This window comes from Mustela putorius, unplaced genomic scaffold, assembly GCF_011764305.1.
Source record: "Mustela putorius furo isolate JIRA1106 unplaced genomic scaffold, ASM1176430v1.1 tig00000127_pilon_pilon_pilon, whole genome shotgun sequence".
In the NCBI taxonomy this organism is placed as follows: Eukaryota; Metazoa; Chordata; class Mammalia; order Carnivora; family Mustelidae; genus Mustela; species Mustela putorius.
This window is the reverse complement of record NW_025421288.1, coordinates 11,890,974-11,914,589: the sequence shown is the minus strand read 5'-3', so window position 1 is coordinate 11,914,589 and position 23,616 is coordinate 11,890,974. Positions and strand designations below refer to the sequence as shown.

The 23,616-nt window shown below is 40.0% G+C and overlaps 1 protein-coding gene across 1 annotated transcript in view; it reads right to left on the bottom strand.

Annotated features, from left to right (window-relative positions):
* Window positions 1-23,616, bottom strand: part of KDM2A (lysine demethylase 2A) — a 112,078-nt gene that overhangs the window by 38,235 nt on the left and 50,227 nt on the right. The window contains 4 exon segments of the mRNA XM_045065655.1: window positions 4,262-4,440; window positions 9,397-9,443; window positions 9,852-9,930; window positions 10,721-10,859. Coding sequence (XP_044921590.1) covers window positions 4,262-4,440; window positions 9,397-9,443; window positions 9,852-9,930; window positions 10,721-10,859 — 444 coding nt within the window.

The following is a 23,616-nucleotide window of genomic DNA, read 5'->3' as shown; positions in this document are numbered from 1 at the left end:
ATACTCTAGTAAATAAATAAATACCCCAGCAGAATAAGCATATTACTGCCTACATAGTAAGGTCATCAAAAGCTTTTCTGCTTTCAGGAGGTGACCTTGGTAATAGCTCACTCAATCTTCCTGAACATGATTTGGGTCTCTAAAAAATACCGAAGCATTGTTCTCTGCCCTCTAAAGAATTTTCTATTTTTGAGTCCTTCCATAGTTCTACTCCTTCATTTAATGGTTCATTATTTTTCTGTTAAATGATGTAGCATTTTTATCATTAAAAGGACAAAATGAACAAATCAAGAATGTTACAAAAAGGGCTTCCTATGTAATGACACATTTCTAAATTTTAAGAATGGAAAAGTATGCATCAATTCTACTTTTTTTTTAGAAAGATTTTATTTATAAATCCGAGAGAGAGAGAGAGAGGGCGTGCCCACCCATGCAAGTAGAGGGAGAAGCAGAGGGAGAGGGACAGGCAGATTCCCTGCCAAGCACAGAGCCCCAATGTGGGGCCTCATACTACAACCTGAGAGTACCATCAAGCCAAAACCTTAACCAAATGAGTCACCCAGGCGCCCCATAAGTTTTACTTTCATAGCTACAATCACTTTTTTTTAAAGGCTTTCTTTCTTTCTTTCTTTCTTTATTTATTTATTTGACAGACAGAGATTACAAATAGGCAGAGAGGCAGGCTGAGAGAGAGAGGAGGAAGCAGGCTCCCTGCTGAGCAGAGAGCCTGATGTGGGGCTCGATCCTAGGACCCTGGGATCATGACTTGAGCTGAAGGCAGAGGCTTTAACCCACTGAGCCACCCAGGTACCCGCTACAATCACTTTTAAATTGAAATTTAAAAAATATTAACAATGTTCATTTGTAAATATTATAAACAATTTATAAACAATGTTACAGTGATTCTTACATTCCTCTCTATTTTAAACCAATGAATTGTGCCTTAAAAAATCATTTTTTTTAAAGCAAGCTCTATGCTCAACATGGGGCTTGAACATATGACCCCGAGATCAAGAGCTGCAGGGTCCTTTTTTTTTTAAACAGATTTTATTTATTTATTTGACAGACAGAGATCTCAAGTAGGCAGAGAGGGAGGCAGACAGAGACCCTGATGTGGGGCTTGATCCCAGGACCCCGGGATCATGACCTGAGCTGAAGGCAGAGGCTTTAACCCACTGAGCCATCCAGGTGCCCCAAAAGCTGCATGTTCTACCTACTGAGCCAGCCAGGCGCCCTTTATTCTTTGTTATGTGGACCACGTCTGACTAATAATAAGATTAAATCCTTTCTTTTTTCTTTGAAGATTTATTTATTTGAGAGACGGACAGTGCATTGGGGGGAAGAGGGAGAGAATCCTTTAAGCAGACTCCACACTCAGAGCCTAAGAAGGGGCTTGATCTCAAGACCCTGACATCCCTACTTGAGCCAAAACCCACAAGAGCCAGATGCTTAACCAACTGTGCCACCTATGTGCCCCTAACAAGGCTAGATTCTAACCACCTGTCTTCTTGTATTTCCACATGACCAGGTGATAATTAATGTAAAAAGAATTTTTATCATCCTAGGGAGATAAAGTTTTCCTAATGAGAAATTCTGTATTTATTTTTCATTTATTCTATTTTCTTTCTTTCTTTTTTTGAGAGAACCAGTGGGGAAAGGCAGAGGGGGAGAGAGAGAAAACCTTTTTTTTTTTCCTTAAGATTTTATTTATTTATTGGAGAGAGAGGGAAAAGAGGGAAGATGAGCAGGAAGAGAGGCAGAGGCAGAGGAAGAAGAAGGCTCTCCATTGAGCAGGAAGCCCAACCAGGGGCTCCATCCCAGGATCCAGGGATCATGACCGGAGCTGAAGGCAGCTGCTTCACCGAATGAGCCACCCAGGTATCTGGGGAGAGAATCTTAAGCAGGCTCCAAGCTCGACAAGGAGCCTGATGCAGGACCTGATCTCACAACCCTGAAATCATGACCCAAATAAAATCAAGACTCAGAGGCACCTCGGTGGCTCAGTGGGTTAAAGCCTCTGCCTTTAGTTCCAGTCATGATCCCAGGGTTCTGGGATCGAGCCCTGCATCGGGCTCTCTGCTCAGCAGGGAGCCTGCTTCCTCCTCTCTCTCTCTCTGCCTGCCTCTCTGGCTACTTGTGATCTCTGTCGAATAAATAAAATCTTAAAAAAAAAAATCAAGACTCAGATGGTTCATCAATGGAGCCACCTAGCACCCCTTATTTTTTATTTTTTAAAATATGGGGCTGGAATGGACCCTAATGTGGAGCCCAACGTCAGGCTTGAACTCACAACCCTGGGGTCAAGAGAGGAAGAGCAGGACACAAGGGGTGCCTGGGTGGCTTAATCGGTTAAGTATCTGCCTTCAGCTCAGGTCATGATCTTAGGTTCCTGGGACTGAGCCCCTCATGGGGACTCTGCAGGACGGGGAGTCTGCTTCTCACTCTCACTCTTCCTCTCACAAACAAATACATAAAACCTTGAGAAAAAAAAAGAAAAAAAGAGTAGGACATTTAAGTGACTGAGCCCCCAGGCACCCCAAGAAAATCTCTATTTAGTTGTAGGATCTCCAGTAACAAGAAGCAATGACAAAAAATTATATACTGTCTCTTCAGATAATAGTGAAATACTGAGAACATTTTCCTGTTGGTCTGTACATTATCCATGTCTTATGATAATAACATTACTAGTAAGCTGAATATAGGTGTATATATAAAATAACTATTAAAAGCAATTATCATATTTTAACTTTAAAAGTCAAAAGGTGTGATAGGGATAATTTAAATGAATAGAATAAAACACTGACATCTTGGGGCACCCGGGTGGCTAAGTGGGTTAAGCTTCGGCTCAAGTCATAATCCTAGGGTCCTGGGATGGAGCCCCGAGTTGGGCTCTCTGCTCAGCAGGGAGCCTGCTTCTCCCTCTCTCTCTGCCTGCCTGCCTACTTGTGATCTCTGTCAAATAAAGAAATAAAATCTTTAAAAAAACACAAAACCACTAAGATCTTGACTTTTTTATTGTTATTTTTAAAAGATTTATTTATTTAGTTGGGGGAGGGGGGACAAGCAGTGGGGAGGGGTAGAGGAAGAGGGAGAAGCAGATTCCCCACTGAGCAGGAAGTCCAGTGTAGGGCTTGATCCTAAGACCCTGAGACCATGACCTGACCTGAAGACACATGCCCAACTGACTGAGCCACTTAGGCACCCAAGATCTTGACTTCAAAACAAATGATTAGGGGCGCCTGGGTGGCTCAGTCATTAAGCGTCTGCCTTCAACTCAGGTCATGATCCCAAGGTACTGGGACTGAGCCCCACGTCAGGCTTCCTGCTGTGCAGGAACCTGCTTCTCCCTCTCCCTGCCACTCCCCCTGCTTGTTCTCTCTCTCTCTCTCACTCTCTCGCTCTGTCAAATAAATAAAATCTTAAACAAAACAAAACAAAAGAAATGATTAGAATAGTTGCTAGTTCTGCTATTCCATACCTAATATATAACTCAAGTGAGTTCTGACATAGGAATTAAATGAATAAAAATGGTCCAAAAATGACTAGGCATATTTCAAAAGTGAAGTTAAGTGTTTCAACATTCTGTAGACAGCTACTACTTTGCAAAGAGATGAGCTAAATCAGCATCTACCTTCAGGAGAGTGAAGGATCAAAAACAAACAACTTTCCCTTAGGATGGTTTGTCAGTTTACTAGCCATCCAGTGGAATCTGCTCCAGAAACCATCTCATAAAAATGATCACTTGTCTCTAAAATAGTTTTCCCTCAAGCTTTTTAGAGTGATTTTAAGGGTGTCTGGGTGGCTCAGTGGGTTAAAGCCTCTGCCTTCGGCTCAGGTCCTGATCCCAGGGTTCTGGGATAGAGCCCCGCATCAGGCTCTCTGCTCAGCAGGGAGACTGCTTCCCCTCTCTCTCTTTCTGTCTGCCTCTCTGCCTACTTGTGATCTCCGTCAAATAAATAAATAAAATCTTTAAAAAAAAAAAAAAAAGAGTGAATTTTAAGACAGTTCTCCACTCCATGCAAAGACCAATGTTATTCTTAAATTAGGTTACTGGTGATCAGAACTAAATGGCCCCTCCCCATATAAAATTAAGTGATTTTTAAAAATAATGAACTTCCTAAAAATGAAGGTTATTATCAAATTGCCTTGTTTATCAATTTCATCTTGGTATGTATAAAAAGTTACAGATTCTCCCATTCTCCCATTGTATAAACAACCCTCTTGGTGACAATGAAAACGTGGAAAAAATTATTAGACTAACCGTGGAGGGCCTCTGCACCATGTTCTCCAGCCTGGTGTGGCTGAACTCTAGACTGATGACATTATAGAGTTTTTCTCGCTCCTCCTCTGGAGTCTCATAGTAGCGTGTCCACTGAGCCATGGTCATTTCAATGCCTTTCTGTGTGTTCACATCCATGACATCCACCATGCGACGACTCCCTGCCATGAAAGATGTATCAATCATCTCCACTGAGCCACTATTATCCTTAATATATAAATATTAATATAATTAATATAATATAATATAATATAATATAATTAATATAAAACAAAAGTGGAAGGAAACAAGCTATCCTTTATTTAGGATACTCAGGAATAAAGAATTGTCACTCAAAAGGATAATCAATAGAAAATAAAGCCACGGAGAGTCGAAAAGACAACAGGTAATATTAAAAGCAACTCCCTATGGCATGTTTCTATATGGTCAAGAAACAAATCTTATATTCAGTATCTCACTCAATTCCATCAATTCTAAATGTTAAGTACTAAATTTTGATTTCATAGGTGAGAAAATAGGTAGTAGGTAACCTCCAGGACAAAAATCCTGGACCAACTCTACAGTCAATGTTCTTATCCACCGAGCTACATTGTTTTAAAGAGTCTGAAGACCTAGATCCATCTTACAATTTGAATAAAGGATACGAAATAGTGATATATTATTTTGTTTAAAAGAGTTACTTCCCAGACCTGTTAAGCATTTCTAATATAAACCCCCCTTTTCATTCATTTAACAAATATTCACTGAATGATAAAGACACCATGATGGACTTAAAGACTGGTATCAGATTCTCAACTAACTGTAACAACTACAACAAAAGGCAGAATGCACAAAACAGTATGGGGGAAAAAACACCAACTTCAAAGCCAACGATACCTAAATTTAAATCTCATCTCTAATAATAGTTGGGAAAGTTATTTAATTTCTGTGCACCTCAATATCTTCTGTAACTTGGGAATAATACCACCTTGTAAGCTGCTGTGTGGATTTAGTCAATGAAATAAATTGTTTAATACAAGTAGGTGTCAATTAAACAGTAGTAAAAATAAAAGGATTTTTTTTTCTTAAATAACACTGTACTGACTAGAGAAGCCTTTTAGGAAAAGAAGAGACATTTAGGCTGGGCCTTAGAATAAACAGAATCTAAACAAGAAAGAGTCAACAGAGAATTGTGAGCAGAGACAGCAGCTTAAGAAAAGATATGGAAAGGCAGGACAGCTTTAAAAAGTTAAGATTACAGTGATCAAGAAAGGGAAAGAGAGACAGAGAATAAAAGGCTGCTGTGTAATATTAAGAATACTGCTCGATTTGTAAGAAACTAACAAACACCTACTATATACCTGGACTTCATGGGTTTAACAAGTAGTACAAGACCTGGTCCCCTGCCTCCCAGAAGTATGGAGTCTCGTCACACATCAGAGATAAGAGGAGGACAAGACTACCACAAGAATATGGCCACAATAAAGTAGACATGGCGGAATACGATAAAATACAACTGATAATATAAGGCAATGAATCACACGTACCCTTCATATTTTGGAAGAAAATGTGAATGCCTAAATCAAAACAGCCTTGAAATACCATTTCACACTCACAATGACAGCCATAAGCTGGCAAAACTGGAACCGTCGAGACTTTGCTGCTAACAATGTAAAGTGGTGCAGCTGTGACAGACAACAGAGTGGTGGTTCCTCAAGAAGTTAAAAAGAGAATGACCATATGACCCCACGATTTCCACTCCTAGGTATAAATCTACAGGATCAAAATCAGATGGTCAAACAAGAACTTGTACATGAATGTTCACAGCAGCTCTAGTCACAATAGTTAAAGGATGGAAACAACTCAAAAGTCCATTAATAAATGAATGCATTAACAAAATGTGGTTTATCCACGGGTGACTATTATCCATCACTAAAAAGGAATGAAGTGTTATTACATGCTGAAACATAATATAATACATATATGACAGACACAAAAAGCTACATATTTTACTCTTCTATTTATATGAAATATCCACAACAGGCAAATCCATATACAAAGTACAAAGTGGTTGCCAGGACTGCATAGGAGGGAACAGGGAGTGACTACTTCCTACATATGGAGTTTGCATTTCAGGTGATGAAAAAGTTCTGGAACTAGATACCGGTGATGGCTGCGAGTTGTGAATATAATTAATGTCACTGAACTGTATACTTTATTATTTTTTTTAAAGATTTTATTTGTTTATTTGACAGAGAGAGACACAGTGAGAGAGGGAATACAAGCAAGGGGAGTACGAAAGGGAGAAGCAGGCTTCCCACTGAGCAAGGAGCCGGATGTGGGGCTCGATTCCAAGACCCTGTGATCATGACCTGAACTGAAGGCAGACACTTAACAACTGAGCCACCCAGGCGCCCCTGAACTGCATACTTTAAAACTATGATAACAGTAAGTTTTATGTTGTTTGTATTTTACCACAATTTTTAAAAAGTGAATGTTTTCCTTCAATAAGGCAGATCAAAGCAAAAGCAATTCCATTCTGCCAATGGTACCAAAGCACCCAAGACTCTCTATGTACCAGAATACTTAGATAAAATAATGAATCATAGTAATAGCTAACATTTATTGAGCATGTACTGTGTGTTAGACACTATTCTGAACTTATATTTAAGTAAATTGTCCAAGGTTACACAGCTAGTAATTAGTAGAGTTGAAGTATGAAACCAGGCAGTTTTGAGTCTATACTCTCAACCAATATATCCCATGATCTGAAGTTTACACGATAGTCTGGTTTTCTTCTTTATGGGACATGAACTAACACTGGAAATGTAGCATTTTACTTTAGGTAGAAAAGAAGACTGGCTAGCCAAAGTACATTTAGTGAAAATGGATTATTACAATCACCAGTATTTTGTTGACTACCTTTTGACAATCATTAGTTATCCGAGAAAAAAAAAAATCTGGACTTCAAACAACTTGGATGAATATAAAGTTAGGCATCAGCTGAAATTTATGCTCTATTAGGTTAGATATAATCACTGCTCTATTTTATTTTTTAAAAGATTTTATTTATTTGACAGATAGAGATCACAAGAAGGCAGAGAGAGGGAGGAAGCAGGCTCCCTACAGAGCAGAGAGCCTGATGAGGGGCTCGATCCCAAGACCCTGAGACCATGACCTGGGCTGAAGGCAGAGGCTTTAATCCACTGAGCTACCCAGACACCCTCACTGCTCTATTTTAAAGACTTATTTATTTGAGAGAGAGAGACAGCACGACTGCAGGTGAGCGGGGTGGGGAGGGGAAGAGGAGGGCAAAGGGAGAGAATCCTTCTTCAAGCAGATACCCTACTGAGCACGGAGCCTGACACGGGGTTCGATCTCACAATCCATGAGATCATGACCTGAGCTGAATCCAAGAGTCAGACACTTAACCAACTAAGCCACCTACCCAGGTGCCCCACTGGTGTATTTTAAATCATGGCAAAGATATTTATGACCACCCAAATGTCTGTCTGTAAAAATATAAGGTTATGATGGGGTTCCAAAGATCATTATTAGCAATGAACATATTACTGAAGAAATAGGAAAGTGGGAAGGAAGTGGGAAAAAAATCCAAAAAGAGACCAGTGATTGAATAAGGAGTATTCAATTGAATAAGGACTGAGTAAGTCCTTATATTTATATAGCTTGGAAAATTTGGATACCATAAGTCTATGATGGGATCCAGAAGTCTTTATTTTTTTACAAGTACCACAGAGGATTCTGATGCAATGCACTGTGGATCACAAATCGTAAGAATGCCTGACCAACAAAGAAAAAGTACTGTGGTCCATTAAGTTATTACTGTCCTGGAGGTCTGTTAGGAAAAGAAGTCTACTGACAGATCTTACATACTCAAGATGATTTTCAGGAAGTCCCGAGAGAGCCCCTGCTTTATGAAGAGTGGGAAAGCATTTTAATTACTCAACAGATTTACTGAGTACCTACTATACTCCAGTGATTGTGCTAGGAACTAAGAAATACACAGTGACAGGCAGACAGCTGGAATCTAACAAAGAAATAGTAAGGGAGTAAAAAATAGAGGGAATTAGAGAACCTTCCTCTACCTGGGTTATGTGACTTTCGTCTCTTAGAAAAACAGAAGTTATCCAACCATCTAAAAAGGGCCCTCAAGTGGCTAAGAGACAGTACTGCAATTTTAATTTCCAAAGCAAGAGTGTGCACTTGGAACTTCAACATAGAGGACAAAACTTAACAAAAAGTAATGTGGGGAGGAAAGCATTAGAAAAACCTTCTGTTCCATGACCTGTCTGAAACATTTCCAAAAGGTTTCAAACCATTTTACTGCTTTAATGTGTACAGGAGAGTGACCATGCCTGAATTCTTAAGGATCCTTCCTGGTGGGTCTCAGGGCTGCCCTGAACACCAAATGGTCTGCACAAAATTGAACTGAATTTTTACTGACACAGAAGTTTTTTTCTTTAATTAGATTGATCCAATTTCCTTTCTTTTCCTCAATTTTGAGTAAAATATAAATCAGACAAAAGACAAGTTAACCAGTCACTCATAAAGAGAAATTTTAATAAATTTCTATTTCTTAGCTTACACTGATTGACTGATCAATTTTAAAAAATCTCTCCACCCAACACAGGGCTCGAACCTACAACCCCCAGATTAAGAGTTCCATGCTTCAGCTTAAAAAGTTTTAAATGTTGACCAAGTTACCAAATGTAGCATTGGTGAAAATTTCCAGGAAATTTCTCTACTGTTTTGAGGGAACGGAAGAGAATCACAGATATGAATGAGTTTCATTCTTGCTTCAAAGATATAAAATATCCTGGAACAGGCTCTTCATGGAGAGAGGGAGGGACAGAGAGCGATAAAACAGTAGGTAGAAGAGAAATAGAGTTCTATGCCTAATGAGTACTAAATGAAGCAACTTTGTAACTCCCTTTGAGAAAATTCTCAAAGTTGCTAAGAGCAGTGTTCTATAAAAAAACTACTTCAAATGGGGTACTTCAATCAAATATGTACTTCCATGTTCCTAAGCCTTAAACCTCAGTCAGAAATTTAGAACTCAGTCCCACATCTTAAATCTTTGCCTAAAAGACACAAAGCCCACAAAGCTCAATGCTTACCCACACACATTTTGACATCATTCACAGTGAAGTCTGGATCTGGCATCCTATGAAACAAACACCAGTAAGTATAAACAGGAAGCATACCTTCTCTAGTTAGTGTGAGTTTTTTCTTAGAGTACTAAAAACTCCTAAATCTTGTATTTAGGTTTAAAAACAATATACTTTAAATATATAAAAAACAATATATTTTAAATATAAGAAAAAGTATCTCAAGGTAACAGATTTTAAGAGATTTAAAACTATTTATTTTTAGCTCACCTGTATTTTCTCACTTAACTAGAACAACCATGAACTGTTTTTGTAACAAAAGAAGAAAAATACACACTTTTAAAATCTAAATGGGGGATTATTTTTAATTACCTACTGCTTTGGGTTATCAATATGGCATTGTCTGTAGCCCTGGTGTAACATGATCTCTTTGCAACCTAACAAATTAGGCCAACAATACTTACTTTATTCCAAGTCCATCAGAATTCTTGAAAATCAGAGGGTCTCTTAAGCCACCCCGCTGGATATACTCTACATTAAAATCTGTCACCATAAGAAAACAATTATTAGAAAAGTAAGAGGTATAGTTGGAAAAAGATGAAAGGACCATAAAAAAAAGATCCTAAGTAATAAGGCAGAGATAGTGTTTGCTGTTTCTGTGTATATAGTTTTGCTCTGTTAGATACATGCTTGTTATAAAAAGCATCTCTCAGGATACAGGAAAAGTATCCTGACAGGCAGGGTTCAAGGGGTCTGCTAAGTCTGTATTTACATAGTAAACAGAATTTAACCAGCAGGGGGTAGTACTATAATTGAGTTACCTTCTAAATCCTAAGCAGAAATTATCATCACTCTGTCTCTTAAAAGCCAAAAAATTTAATTCTGTCCACTACAATACATACCATAACATCCTGTCACTTTGCCAAGGAGCAAAAAAGCCTCATGGTACACACGGAATCCCACCTCTGTTTTGTTTGGGGAGAGGGGATGCATGGATAAATGAATTTTTACTGTACTATTTTTAATTAAACCCGAAGCAAGGGATGGAAGAAGGGAAAGGACTTCAGGGAACAACTCCAACAATGCTTCTGGCCCTAATAAAGGTGTGTTTCTTCTCATACAGCAGGGAATGACACACAGGGTGGGAGGATTAGGGGATGGGGCAGTGTGTGTTTGTGTGTTGAATGGCATTGTAGAATAAGAGAAAATAAACAGCATCACAACATCAATGGGCAATATTTTGCTGCATAGATTCCGAGCCCACAGATCCCAGAATCTACAACCTCCTACACATCAAGGGACTATAGGTCCCCTGAACCAAAATGATACTGACCTTTTCCCTCCATAAAAGTAACAAAATTTGCATTATATTTATTGGTGTGGAGTTTCTCTTCCAAGTCAAAAGTTCTTTTCCCTTCAATTTCGTCATCTGAGATGCCATCATCTTCATAGCGTCGTCGCATGGTACCACGCTGCGGAGAGAGGGACATAAGGATCAAATCATGTACTTTTCATGCCTATCTAAAAGAGCCCATAAACACGTGCACACTTCAATGTCATGTACTTTCAACTTCAGTTATTATGTCAAACATCAATTCTCCTTGTCTTATAGATCTTTCTCTCAACTAAAGGTCAGCTAATGTCCTCAGAATGTACAGAACATAACAAAATTTTGATGAGTCACTGGTTCCCTACTTGTGAATTTTACCTCTGATACCTCTTTGACCCTGGATATATAAATTTACAATAGAAATATAACCAAATAGGGTCCACTAAAGATTGGGGACCAACTTCTTTATGGACATTTCAGGATAAAAAAATACAGTATTTTCATAGGGGAAAAAGCAGTATCTACATTAGTTTTCTTTCTTTCTTTTTTTTTTTTAAGGTTTCTTTATTTGAGAGAGAAAGAGAGCTAGAGAGATAGCACAAGTCGGAGGGTGGGGAGTAGAGGCAGAGGGAGAAGTAGGCTCCCCACTGAGCAGGGAGCCAGATGCAGGGTTCAACCCTAGGACCCTGAGCCAAAGGCAGATGCTTAACCAACTGAGCCACTCAGGTGCCTCTCTACAACAGCTCTCTAAAACCATCTTTAAGAACATTTGAATTAATGAATTAATTTGAATTAATGAAGCAAAAACTCCTTTACATAAGATAAAAGAAGAACGTTAACCTAAATAATAACATTCCAAATAGCAGACTATCAATATTTGGCTTTAGAACATCTCCCTAAAGAAAATATACAGGGGTGCTGGGCTGGCTCAGTCAGAAGAGGATATGGCTCAGGATGCCCTGGTGGCATATTGGTTAAGTGTCTGCCTACGGCCTGGGTCATGATCCCAGGGTCCTGGGATGGAGTCCTGTATCTGTTTCTCCCCCTGCCTGCCGCTCCTCCCACCTGTGCTCTCTCTGACAAATAAATAAATAAAATCTTAAAGAAAAGGTGGGGGAATGGGACTCTTGATCATTTAAGTTTGAGCCCCAGGTTGGGTATAAAGATTTCTCAGATAAAACTTGAAAAGAAAATAAAATATACAAATGGCCAATGAACACATGAAAAGATATTCACTATCAGTCATTAGGGGAAATGGAAATTAAAACTACAATGAGACATCACTTCACAAGCACTAGGATGGCCAATATCAAAAGGTGGACCATAGGGGCAGTGTCTGGCTTGCTCAGTCAGTCATGATCCCAGAGTCCTGGGATGGAGCCCACCCTCGGGCTCCCTGCTCAGCAGGGAGTTTGCTTCTCCCTCTCCCTCTGCCCCTCCCCCTGCTCACGCTCTATCTTGCTCACTCTTTCTCTCTCACATAAATAAATGATCCGGCTCTCTGCTCACCATGGAGCCTGCTTCCTCCTCTCTCTCTGCCTGCTTCTCTGACTACCTATGATCTCTGTCAAATAAATAAATAAAATTTTTAAAAAATGAAACCTTAACAAAAATTAAAAAATTTTAAAGGTGGACAATAACAAGTGAGAGTGAGAATGTAGAGAAACTAGAACCCCTGTACACTGTTGGCAGGAATGTAAAATGGTACAACCCCTCTGGGAAACGGCTCAGAAGTTCCTCAAAATATTAAACATAGAGTTATCTTATGACCAGCAATTCTACTCCCTAGGTACGTATCTGAAAGAATTTAAAACTTATGTCCACACAAAAACTTGGTACACAGATGTTCATAGCAGTATTAACCCAAATGTCAACTGACTGACATTGTATATTTACACAGTGGAATATTATTTCGCCATAAAAAGGAATGAAATACCGACATGTAACTGCAACATGGGAGGATCTAGAAAACATGACGCCAAATGCAGCCAAATGCAACAGATCAGGTACCACAGATGATAGAATCTTATTTACATGAAATCTCGAGAATAGGGTGCCTGGGTGGCTCAGTGAGTTAATAAGCCTCTGCCCTCAGCTTGGGTCATGGTCTCAGGGTCCTGGGATCAAGGCCCACACCAGGCTCTCTGCTTGGCAGAGAGCCTGCTTCCCCCTCTCCCTCTACCTGCCTCTCTCCCTACTAGTGATCGATCGATTTCTCTCTCTCTCTCTGTCAAATAAATAAATGAATAAATCTTTAAAAAAACAAAACAACAGGGGCGCCTGGGTGGCTCAGTGGGTTAAGCCGCTGCCTTCGGCTCGGGTCATGATCTCGGGGTCCTGGCATCAAGCCCCGCATCGGGCTCTCTGCTCTGCAGGGAGCCTGCTTCCTCCTCTCTCTCTCTCTGCCTGCCTCTCTGCCTACTTGTGATTTCTCTCTGTCAAATAAACAAATAAAATCTTTAAAAATAAATAAATAAATAAAATAAAAATAAAAACAAAACAACAAAAAAGAAATGTCCAGAAAGACAAATCCATAGAGATAGAAAGTAGATTAGTAGTTGCCAGGAGCTGGGGAAAGGAATAGGAATAGGAAGTGACAGTTAATGGTCTGGGTTTCTTTCAGGAGCAATGAAAATATTCTGGAATTAAAGAATGGTGATATTTGTACAACTGGGAATATACTAAAAAGCCAATTAATTATATACATTTAAATGGGTGAGTTTTATAGTATATGAATATTTCACAAGCTAATTTTTTAAAGATTTTATTTATCTATTTGACAGGCAGAGATCACCAGCAGGCAGAGAGAGGCGGGGACGCAGGCTCCCTGCTGAGCAGAGAGCCCGATGTGGCCCTTGATCCCAGGATCCTGAGATCATGACCTGAGCCAAAGGCAGAGGCTTAACCCACTGAGCCACCCAGGTGCCCACAAGCCATTTTTTTTTTTTTTAAAGATAACATGTTGCTCCTGTTGCAAATTTACCTTCTAGCGTATTTACTTTAGCCAGTGTCAAATTTTGCTGAAATTTCTTGAATACATACACAAAGGACAATCAGTGTGGGCATGGTAGAGGCAAGGGTAAACACAGTAACCCTACCCTAGGATGTGCTATGAACAACCAAACCTGGAATTTAAAATTAGATATTGGGGAAAGGTCTTTTGGGAATGGGGGTCAAGAAAGGGGCAGGAATGAGTCATAAAAAATAAAAATTAAAGGAAATAAAAATGACTGTTATCAGTAGAGAGCTAGATTTAACACGCCAGGTTACATTTGGGTTGAAAACACTGAGGGATACCTGATATCTTTTCCATATGTCCCCAAAACTCCTAACACCCTTACCTAGCACCTTTGCTGCCTGAAGTCCCAGCTCAAAGACCAAAAGAAGACCTAATTTAGGTAGACTTTTCACTTATTTCAATAATGCCATCACTGGTTAAAATATTTTTAGATAGATTTAGGGTGAGGGTATTTTCACTGACAATTTCTAATGAGTTTTTTTTTTTAAACAAGTTTTAATTCACTTTATTTTTCTTGTATAAAACTATGTGGTGGCCATAGCAGGAGCCTGGATCCTCTGTATAGAGACTCTGGCGTGGGTTTTTACAAGATGGTTAGTGCATTCCTGATAGGGAGACTTGGGAACACAGTCTCTTTCCAGAGGTCGGGGGTGAAGTAGCTGAAAGTCTTGGAAATGGCATCAAAAAGTGGCCTTGGTGAAGCTGCCCACGGGGGATGGGGGGATGCAACAGAACAGCCCCTGGGCTAAGGTATGGCAGTCTTCAATGCCGGCCACCATCAGTAGCCTCAGGGTTACTGCAGCTGGGCGAATTTGTTTTTATAACAGACATCATCAGGTGGGCTCAGTCAGTTAAGTGTGTGCCTTTGGCTCAGGTCATGATCTCAGGGTCCTGGGACTGAGCCCCACATCCAGCTCCTTGCTCAGCAGGGAGTCTGCTTCTCCCTTTCCCTCTGCCCTTCCCCACCATTCATGCTCTCTCTGAAATTAATAAAATCTTTTATTTATTTATTTATTTAAAATATTTTATTTATTTATTTGACAGAGAGAGAGAGACAGCACAAGTAGACAGAGAGGCAGGCAGACAGAGAGGTGGAAGCAGGCTCCCTGCTGAATGGAGAGCCCAATGCGGGGGGGGGGGCTCAATCCCAGGACCCTGAGACCATAACCTTAGCTGAAGACAGAGGCTTTAACCCCCTGAGCCACCCAGGCGCCCCTAATAAAATCTTAAAAATGAAAAGAAAAAAGATATCCTTAGTTCCCCTCCTTACTATACTTCATTTATATGTTTTGAAGAGAATTCCAAAAGATGAATTCCACAGAGCAAGGGCAACACGATCAAAATAAATGCAAATGCCCCCTCCCCTCACGTGCACCGTAACTTCTAAAACACTTGTCAAAATCCCAGTCACATTTTCAAACTTTAACCTTTCCTAGGTCTACCATTACTGACTCTTCCTCAGTAAGGAGGACATAATCACCCTGACTATCCCAACATTTCTAACATGGTAGCGAGAAGTTCCCCCATCCTTCCTTCCTTTTTATATGCTTTTCTTCTTCCTATATTCAAGAATTCCTTCTTCCATTTACATTTCCAAAATACAGAATATAAGGATATGGAGCAGGCACTTGCTCTAGCCAAGCCACTTAAAGACAACAGAAAAATGAATCTGGATTGTTTTCTTTTTGTTTGCTACAACTGATAAATCAGCAATAATGTGAAAACTATCTGTATCAGTTTTAATACTGTCAAGAATATTGTTTTTTTGCCTATCCTCATCTTAACATAAATCCTAGTGAAAGTGGGACGCCTGGGTGGCTCAGTTGGTTAAGCAGCTGCCTTCGGCTCAGGTCATGATCCCAGCGTCCTGGGATCGAGTCCCACATCGGGCTCCTTGCTTGGCAGGGAGCTTGCTTCTCCCTCTGCCTCTGCCTGCCATTCTGTCTGCCTGTGCTCGCTCTCTTTCCCTCTCTCTGACAAATAAATAAAATCTTTAAAAAAAAAAAAATCCTAGTGAAAGTAAACAAGTTATCTATAGCAAACCTCTAAGCGTTTTAAATATATATTCAATCCCAGGTGGCTCAGTTGTTTAAACATCCAACCCTTGGTTTCAGCTCAGGTCATGACCTCACGGTCCTGGGACTGAGCCCCGAGTCAGGCTACCATTCAGCAGGGAGTCTGCTTGAGGATTTGCTTCTTCTCCCTCTGCCCCTCTGTCCTCCCTCTAAAAATAAATAAATCTTTTAAAAAAGCACAAGAACATTTTCAATCCGTGCAATAAGCTTGGAAATCAGTAGGCAATAACACAATCTGCTACAGGTAAAACCCAAAAGGCAAGGCTACTTTAATACTAAGGAAAGCAACCATCGATCTCCTTCAGCCCACCCACCAACACTGTCAGGTAATCAGGTAATTCGCAATGGCTTGCCAGTACGCCCAGATGACTTCCATACAGGCCATTTTAGGCAGCCCAGAGGCAGTTACTGGTCTCCCATAGATCCCAGCCCTCACTGAACCAAGTGTCACAGAAAAGAGCAGGCACAAAGTGAACGCTGAAATCTATTCCAACCACATTTTCCCTCAAAACCAATTTATACTTTGCAGGGTCCACAGTGAGTTTATAATCAATAATGGTTTATTCTGTTTAGATAACCAAACTATATAAGCAAACTTATATTGTCCAGCATCCAAACAAGGAAAAGAATTTTAAAACTGCCTTAAAAATTCACCACCCTTAGTCAAGCGGTGACTAACTATATTAAATGATAAAAATGGCCATGTAAATGAACACTTAGATTAACCCAAGTACTGACAGGTCAAGTTCAAGGGATACAGATATTAGATATTAGTTATACTAATATCAGTTACTACTATTAGTAATATCTAATATACTAATAATATACCGATACACTAGTAAATACTAATATACTATTATCTCTCCTAGATGATGAAGAAAAGACAGTGAGGCAAGGTTGGATGCAAATAGGTTATCAATCATTATATGGAAACTTTTGGCATTCCCTTTTCTAAACATGTAGTAAAAAAGAATGATGGAAAGGGCATGGTCTTAAGATGCCTTTACGTTATACACCTAAAAAGTAAAAGAACAGAGCAGAGTGAAGAAATCAGGAATTTTGAGCAGGGAATATTCCTTGATGCAAGCAACCATCTGCCTTTCTTAGATATTTGGGGGAGTGGAATGAGGTGAGAAAGAGAAATCATTTTCTAAAGGTCACATAAAACTAGTCTTGTCCTATAGGAAAACGGCTAAGCCACCCAAGGCTAACATGTACTCTGGTGAATATAATGTGACCATGAACATATTTATTACAACAAATAACACTGAAAAGTGCTTGTGAAATATTAAATTTAAAAATCAGCGCATGAGAGGTGCCTGGGTAGTTCAGTGGGTTAAGCGTCTGCCTTTGACTCAGGTCATGATCCCGGAGTCCCAGGACTGTGCCCCACATTGGGCTCCCTGCTCTGTGGGGGTGCCTGCTCCTCCCTCTCCCTCTGCCCCTCCTTCCATTCGTGCTCACTCACTCTCTCAAATAAATGAAATCTTAAAAAAAAAAAAAAGGACAAAATGATAATGATCCTCTCAATAAATGCAGAAAGAGCATTTGGCAAAATGTGACATCCTTTCATGATAAAAGACAGTGAACAGATTAGGAATAGAAGGTAACTCCTCAAGCGTGGAGTCGGCTTGAGGTTCTCTCTCTCTTTCCTCTTGCCCTCCCTTAGCTGCACAGGCGCTTGCTTGCTTTCTCTCTCTAAAATAAATAAATCTTAAAAAACAAACCAGGGGCACCTGTGTGGCTCAGCTGGTTAAGTGACTGACTTTGGCTCAGGTCATGGTCCCAGGGTCTAGGATGGAGCCCTACGTCAGGCTCAGCAGGGAGCCTGCCTTTCTCTCTCCTGCCTGCTGTGCTTGCTCACTCTCTGTCAGAGAAATAAAATCTTAAAAAACAAAACAGCCCCCCCCCGGCCTGCCTCTCTGCCTACTTGTGATCTCTGTCAAATAAATAAATAAAAACTTTAATAAAAGGGGGGGGGCCCTGGGTGGCTCAGTGGGTTAAAGCCTCTGCCTTTAGCTCAGTCATGATCCCAAGGTCCTGGGATCGAGCCCTGAGTCAAGCTCTCTGCCCAGCCGGGGGCCTGCTTCCCCCCTCTTTCTGCCTGCCTCTCTGCCTACTTGTGATCTGTCAAATAAATAAAATTTTTAAAAAACCCAAAATACAAAACACAAATGACCAATACACATATGAAAAGATGCTCAGTATCACTAATCATCAGGGAAATGCAAATCAAAACCACAATGAGATATACTTCACATCCATTAGGATATCTATTATTAAAAAAAAAAAAAGACAAGTGTTAGCAAGGAAATGGAGAAACTGGAACCCTTATGCATTGCTGGTGGAAATATAATACAGTACAGCCTGTATGGTAAACAGCAGGGCAATTCCTCAAAAAATTAAACACAGAATTACCATATGATCCAATAATTCCACTTTTAGGTATATACCCAAAAGATTGAAAGCAGAGACTCAAACAGATACTTTCATACCAATATTCATAACAGCATTATTCACAATAGTCAAAAGGTAGAAATAGTCCCAAATATCCATTTACAGATAAACACATAAAGAGAATGTAGGATAATGATATAATGGAATCTTACTCAGCAATAAAAAGGAATGGAGTTCTGACACATGGGGCACCTTGGATGCACCTTAAAGGCATCATGCTAAGTGGAAGAGGTCAGATTCAAAAGGATCAATATTATACGATTTCACTTATATGAGGAACCTAGAACAGGAAAATTCATAGAGACAGAAAGCAGATTAAAGGTTACGGGATTGGGGGGCTGGGTGGCTCAGTTGGTTAAATGACTGCCTTCGGCTCAGGTCAGGATCTTAGAGTCCTGGGATTGAATCCTGCATTGGGATCCCTGCTTAGCAGGAAGTCTGCTTCTCCCTCTGACCCTCCCCCTTCTCATGCTCTCTCTCTCTCTCATTCTCTCTCCCAAAAAAAAAAAAAAGTTACCAGGGCTGTGTGAGGAGAAGGAATGAAGAATGGGGAATTACTGCTTTGTGGTTAGAGTTTCTACTTGGGATAATCAGAAAGTTTCAAAAATAAATAGTGGTAATGGTTGCACAAAGCTGTGAATTAATTAATTAATTGACTGCCATTGAAGTGTACACTTAAAAATAGTGAAAATGGCAAATTTTATGTATATGTATTTTGCCACAATTTTTAAAAATCACACAACATACCAAAACCATTCCTAGAGAACCAATGTACAATTTTATCCTTTTAAATTCTATATCAAATAGTTTCTTTTTTTATACCTAAAATAGTCATCCTATGAAAGTCAGGAAATAGGATGGCATTATTTTACAAATGAAGAGGGGAAAAAAGATAAAATTGACCTAAGTTAAGTTTTTTGGATAACAGAAAAACAAGAAACAAGAAGTGTCTATAAGCAAAAGTATCTAGTGTCAATTCTACTATTACTACTATGCTGTGTGATTTTAGGCAGCTAAGTAAATCATTTAACTTCTCTAGATCCTAATTTTCCCTTGGAGATAAGTAATTTAAGGTCCCTCTGTGTTCTAAAATAAAGTCCTCTATAATTTGGTTCCAACTGAGATCTCACTCTTGCTCCTATATAAACTATAGTGTATGGAAAATCAGCTACGTACCAGACCCAGAGGTCTGTTTCTCTTTATTCAAAGAATATCTAATTTTAGATCCAGCTCCCTGTGTCCTAACCTGGCACAGGTAGAGACCTGTGGTGAGACCTGGCAGAGGTTGGCAGGGTAAACCTCCTAGGGACTTCCACATCTTCCTCCTGTCCTTCCATAACTCCTGCCCTCTTATTAAACAAAACTTCACATATCTCCATCTACCAAATGTGAGAAGTAGTTCTTTGGGGGCGCCTGGGTGGCTCAGTGGGTTAAAGCCTCTGCCTTCGGCTCGGGTCATGATCCCAGGGTCCTGGGATCAAGCCCGCATCAGGCTCTCTGCTCAGCAGGGAGCCTGCTTCCCCCTCTCTCTCTCTGTCTGCCTCTCTGCCTACTTGTGATCTCTGCCAAATAAATAAATAAAATCTTAAAAAAAAAAAGTAGTAGTTCTTTCTGGGGCGCCTGGGTGGCTCAGTCATTGAGCGTCTGCCTTTGGCTCAGGTCATGATCCGGGGGTCCTGGAATCAAGGCCTGCATCGGGCTCCCTGCTCAGTGGGAGGCCTGCTTCTCCCTCTCCCACTCCCCCTGCTTGTGCTCCCTTTCTCTCTGTGTCTCTCTCTGACAAATTAAAAACAAAACAAAACAAAAAAGAAGTAGTAGTAGTTCTTCCTGGAGAGCTTAGGCAATTCTCATCCCCAAAGGTACAATGAAAGCAGAGAAGGAATAAGTTGCATAAAGTAGGAAAAGGCTGTTACTATAATGACACCCAGAAAGGCTACTGCTCTGAAGGTAAACAGTCCTATTAAGATTATCATCCTTGGGGCACCTGGGTGGCTCAGTGGGTTAAAGCCTCTGCCTTCGGCTCAGGTCATAATCCTGGGATACTGGGATCCAGCCCCACATCGGGCTCTCTGCTCGGCGGGGATCCTGATTCCTCCTCTCTGCTTGCCTCTCTGCCTGCTTAATCTCTGTCAAATGAATAAATAAAATATTTTTTAAAAAATTAAAAAAAAAAGATTATCATCCTTTCAGGGCGCTTGGGTGGCTCAGTTAAGCATCTGCCTTCAGCTCAGGTCATGATCTGGGATCCAGCCCATGTCAGGCTCCCTGCTTGGCACGGGGTCTGCTTCTCCCTCTCCCCAACCCATCCCCTACCCCCGACTGTGCTCTCTCATTATTTCTCTCTCTTTCTCAAATAAATAAAATCTTTTCTTTTTAATTTTTTCAAGATTTTTATTTATTTGCAAGACAGTGAGAGAGAAAGAGTGAGAGCATGAAAGGGAAGAAGGTCAGAGGGAGAAGCAGACTCCTCGTGAAGCTGGGAACCCAATTTGGGACTCGATCCCCATGACCTGAGCCAAGGGCAGTTGCCTAACCAACTGAGCCACACAGGCGCCCCATCAAACAAAAAATCTTAAAAAAAAAAAAAATTATCATCTTCCCTGCTTTATAAAAAAAAAAAAATGAAGGACAGAAGTAATGTGCCCAAGTTACAAAGCTAGTAAAATTGGTGTCGCTGGAATTTGAATCCTGACACTTTGGTTCTAGAACCAATGGTCTTAACTACAGGTCTATGCTGACACTAGTTTGGAATGAAACTTTAACCACACCAGCAGCTTGAGGCAGCTAGAAGAAACTGGCAAAGGAAGGAGACTCCAGACAGCTTAAATGGCTCTGGCAAAGGGAGGGGAAGTGGTGGGATCTTTTGGAAACAAATGACACTCTATAAATTAGAAAATTGCTTCATAGATAGGAGGTTAACAAAAATCTTCCCCAGGTTGGGAGATTTTTGGCATTTGCTAAGGAACACTACATTTCTAGGTCTGCTGCTGTTTATTTCACCATTCCTGGTTTTAAAAGATCTTTAAAATTTTTAAGTAATCTCCACGCCTACTGTGTGGCTTGAACCTACAGCCTTGAAATTAAAAGTCACATGCTCCACAGACTAAATCTGCCAGATGCCCCCTACCATTCCTGAATTCTAATTCTAGTTTTTACCTGACAAATTATGTTACTGGTCTTTCAGCTATTCTGACTGAAAAATATTACTATTCCTAACCAGAAACCATTTTATATCAGAGTGCTTTGAACTTAGTACATTATATATGTTAGTAAAATTTGTTCTCATTCACTAAATTTGTAGTAAACTAACATTTATTTACACACTTTCTGTAAAGATGAAATTGCCAATATTTTTTACCAAGATTAATTCTTCATCTCCTATTTTCTCCAAGATTTTGATTTTACTCCACTGCCTAAGGGAAAAAAAAATTAATTACAGAGCCTCCACTGGTGATGGTTTAAGAAGTCAAGAAACAATTAGATTTTCATGTCCCACATCATGATATTGCTATTAAAAAAAAAAGTTTGAGGGCACATTTTTAAAAATTTAGATGGATTAAATCTGGATTTTTGCAAAATACACCAAATCCCCACTTGATTACCCTTAATATGCACTTACATACACTTTAAAAGAAGAAAAATGCTCAGGCTCTCATCCTCCCCCACCCTTCACAAACATACAAATACATATATATCCCCCAAATCAAGTGAACTTTAAAGTGTTGTTCTCATTTTCTCTTATTTCATGTTTTGAGAAATCAACATGACCTACCTCAAGGTCACACAGAAGCAGATACACACACACACACACACACAAACACACACTGACAGATTGCTGTCTATACCCTCCTCCCACTGCATGTGAGTACTATAAAAATTATTATCTGAACACTTAACTCATTCATAAAACAGGGGCACACTGACTATGGAGTAACAACCAAATACTCCCCATACAAAGAAAAAGGCACAGTTCTAGCCCTCAAGAAGACTGCTGGCCAGTAGGGGGAGACAGACATGTAAATAAATTATAGTATTGCAATTCAATGTGACATGTATTAAGACAAGTAGATGCAAATGTTATTAAAACTCAGAAGGAAGAACTACTAGCACAGAGGGGTTGACTAAGGCTCCACCATAAGAACTGATACAAGAGGAAATGTTTATTCATTAAGTATAACTTTACTAAATACCTACTAAGTTCCACGGACAAAGGATACAGACTCTTAATGTTGCGCCTCTATGAAGAGGTGACCTCTTCAAACTTTTTTGGGCTTCCCTCTCACCCTACTGGATTTCTCAGTATCTCATTAATAAGATATAAGTAGACAGAGCACAAGCATTTTTCAAAAATAAAAGATTATAATCTTGGGGCACCTACATGGCTTAGTTGGTTAAGCATCTGACTTTGTCTCAGTGTCCTAGGGACAGGGTCCACGCTCAGCAGGGAGCCTGCTTGTCCCTCTGCTCCCCTACCCCACCCTGCTCACTCTCTCTCTCAAATAAATCAATAAAATCTTTTTTTAAAAAGGTTATAATGTTGGGCGCCTGGGTGGCTCAGTGGGTTAAGCCGCTGCCTTCGGCTCAGGTCATGATCTCAGGGTCCTGGGATGGAGTCCCACATCGGGCTCTCTGCTCAGCGGGGTGCCTGCTTCCTCCTCTCTCTCTGCCTGCCTCTCTACCTACTTGTGATCTCTCTCTGTCAAATAAATAAAATCTTAAAAAAAAAAAAAGGTTATAATGTTTATTTAGAAAATCTGTATAATTTCATTTTACCTTACTTAATGGGGGATTGTAACGGGAACATCCTAAGGACGTACAAAAATAGTGGAAATCACTTCCTTACAGTTTTTACCTTTTGATCCATGTAACACTGTCCCCAAAATAGTAGGAGACCTGAGCCCAAGGATTAAGGAAGAACCCACCCTTAGTTTTTTTTATGTATAACTACTCCAATACATTACAAAGAAGGCATACTGATGAACTGGCATGGCTGGAAAAGCTTGCCTTTCTTTTTGAAAGTTCAGCTATGTCAGTCTCAAGTATTTTCTGGGCAACTTACATCAACTTCTGCAGAGATCAACAGTACACAGAACACTTTCTACATATGAAATCTTTACGAGACCAGTTAATTTCAAGAAAAAGACAAAGTAATCCATAAAAAGAAGATATCTACAGAATTTGGCAAGAAGCTTATCTACAACTAAGTCTCTCTTGATTTAGAAGGAAAAAAGGGGCATCTGAAAAGGCAGAAGCTCAAAGATAGTGAGCTTCACTTTGTGTTGGATATACAACACAATGTGAACTTTCTCCTCAAGGTTCCTGCAGAACTGGTGTCAAATACCTACTAT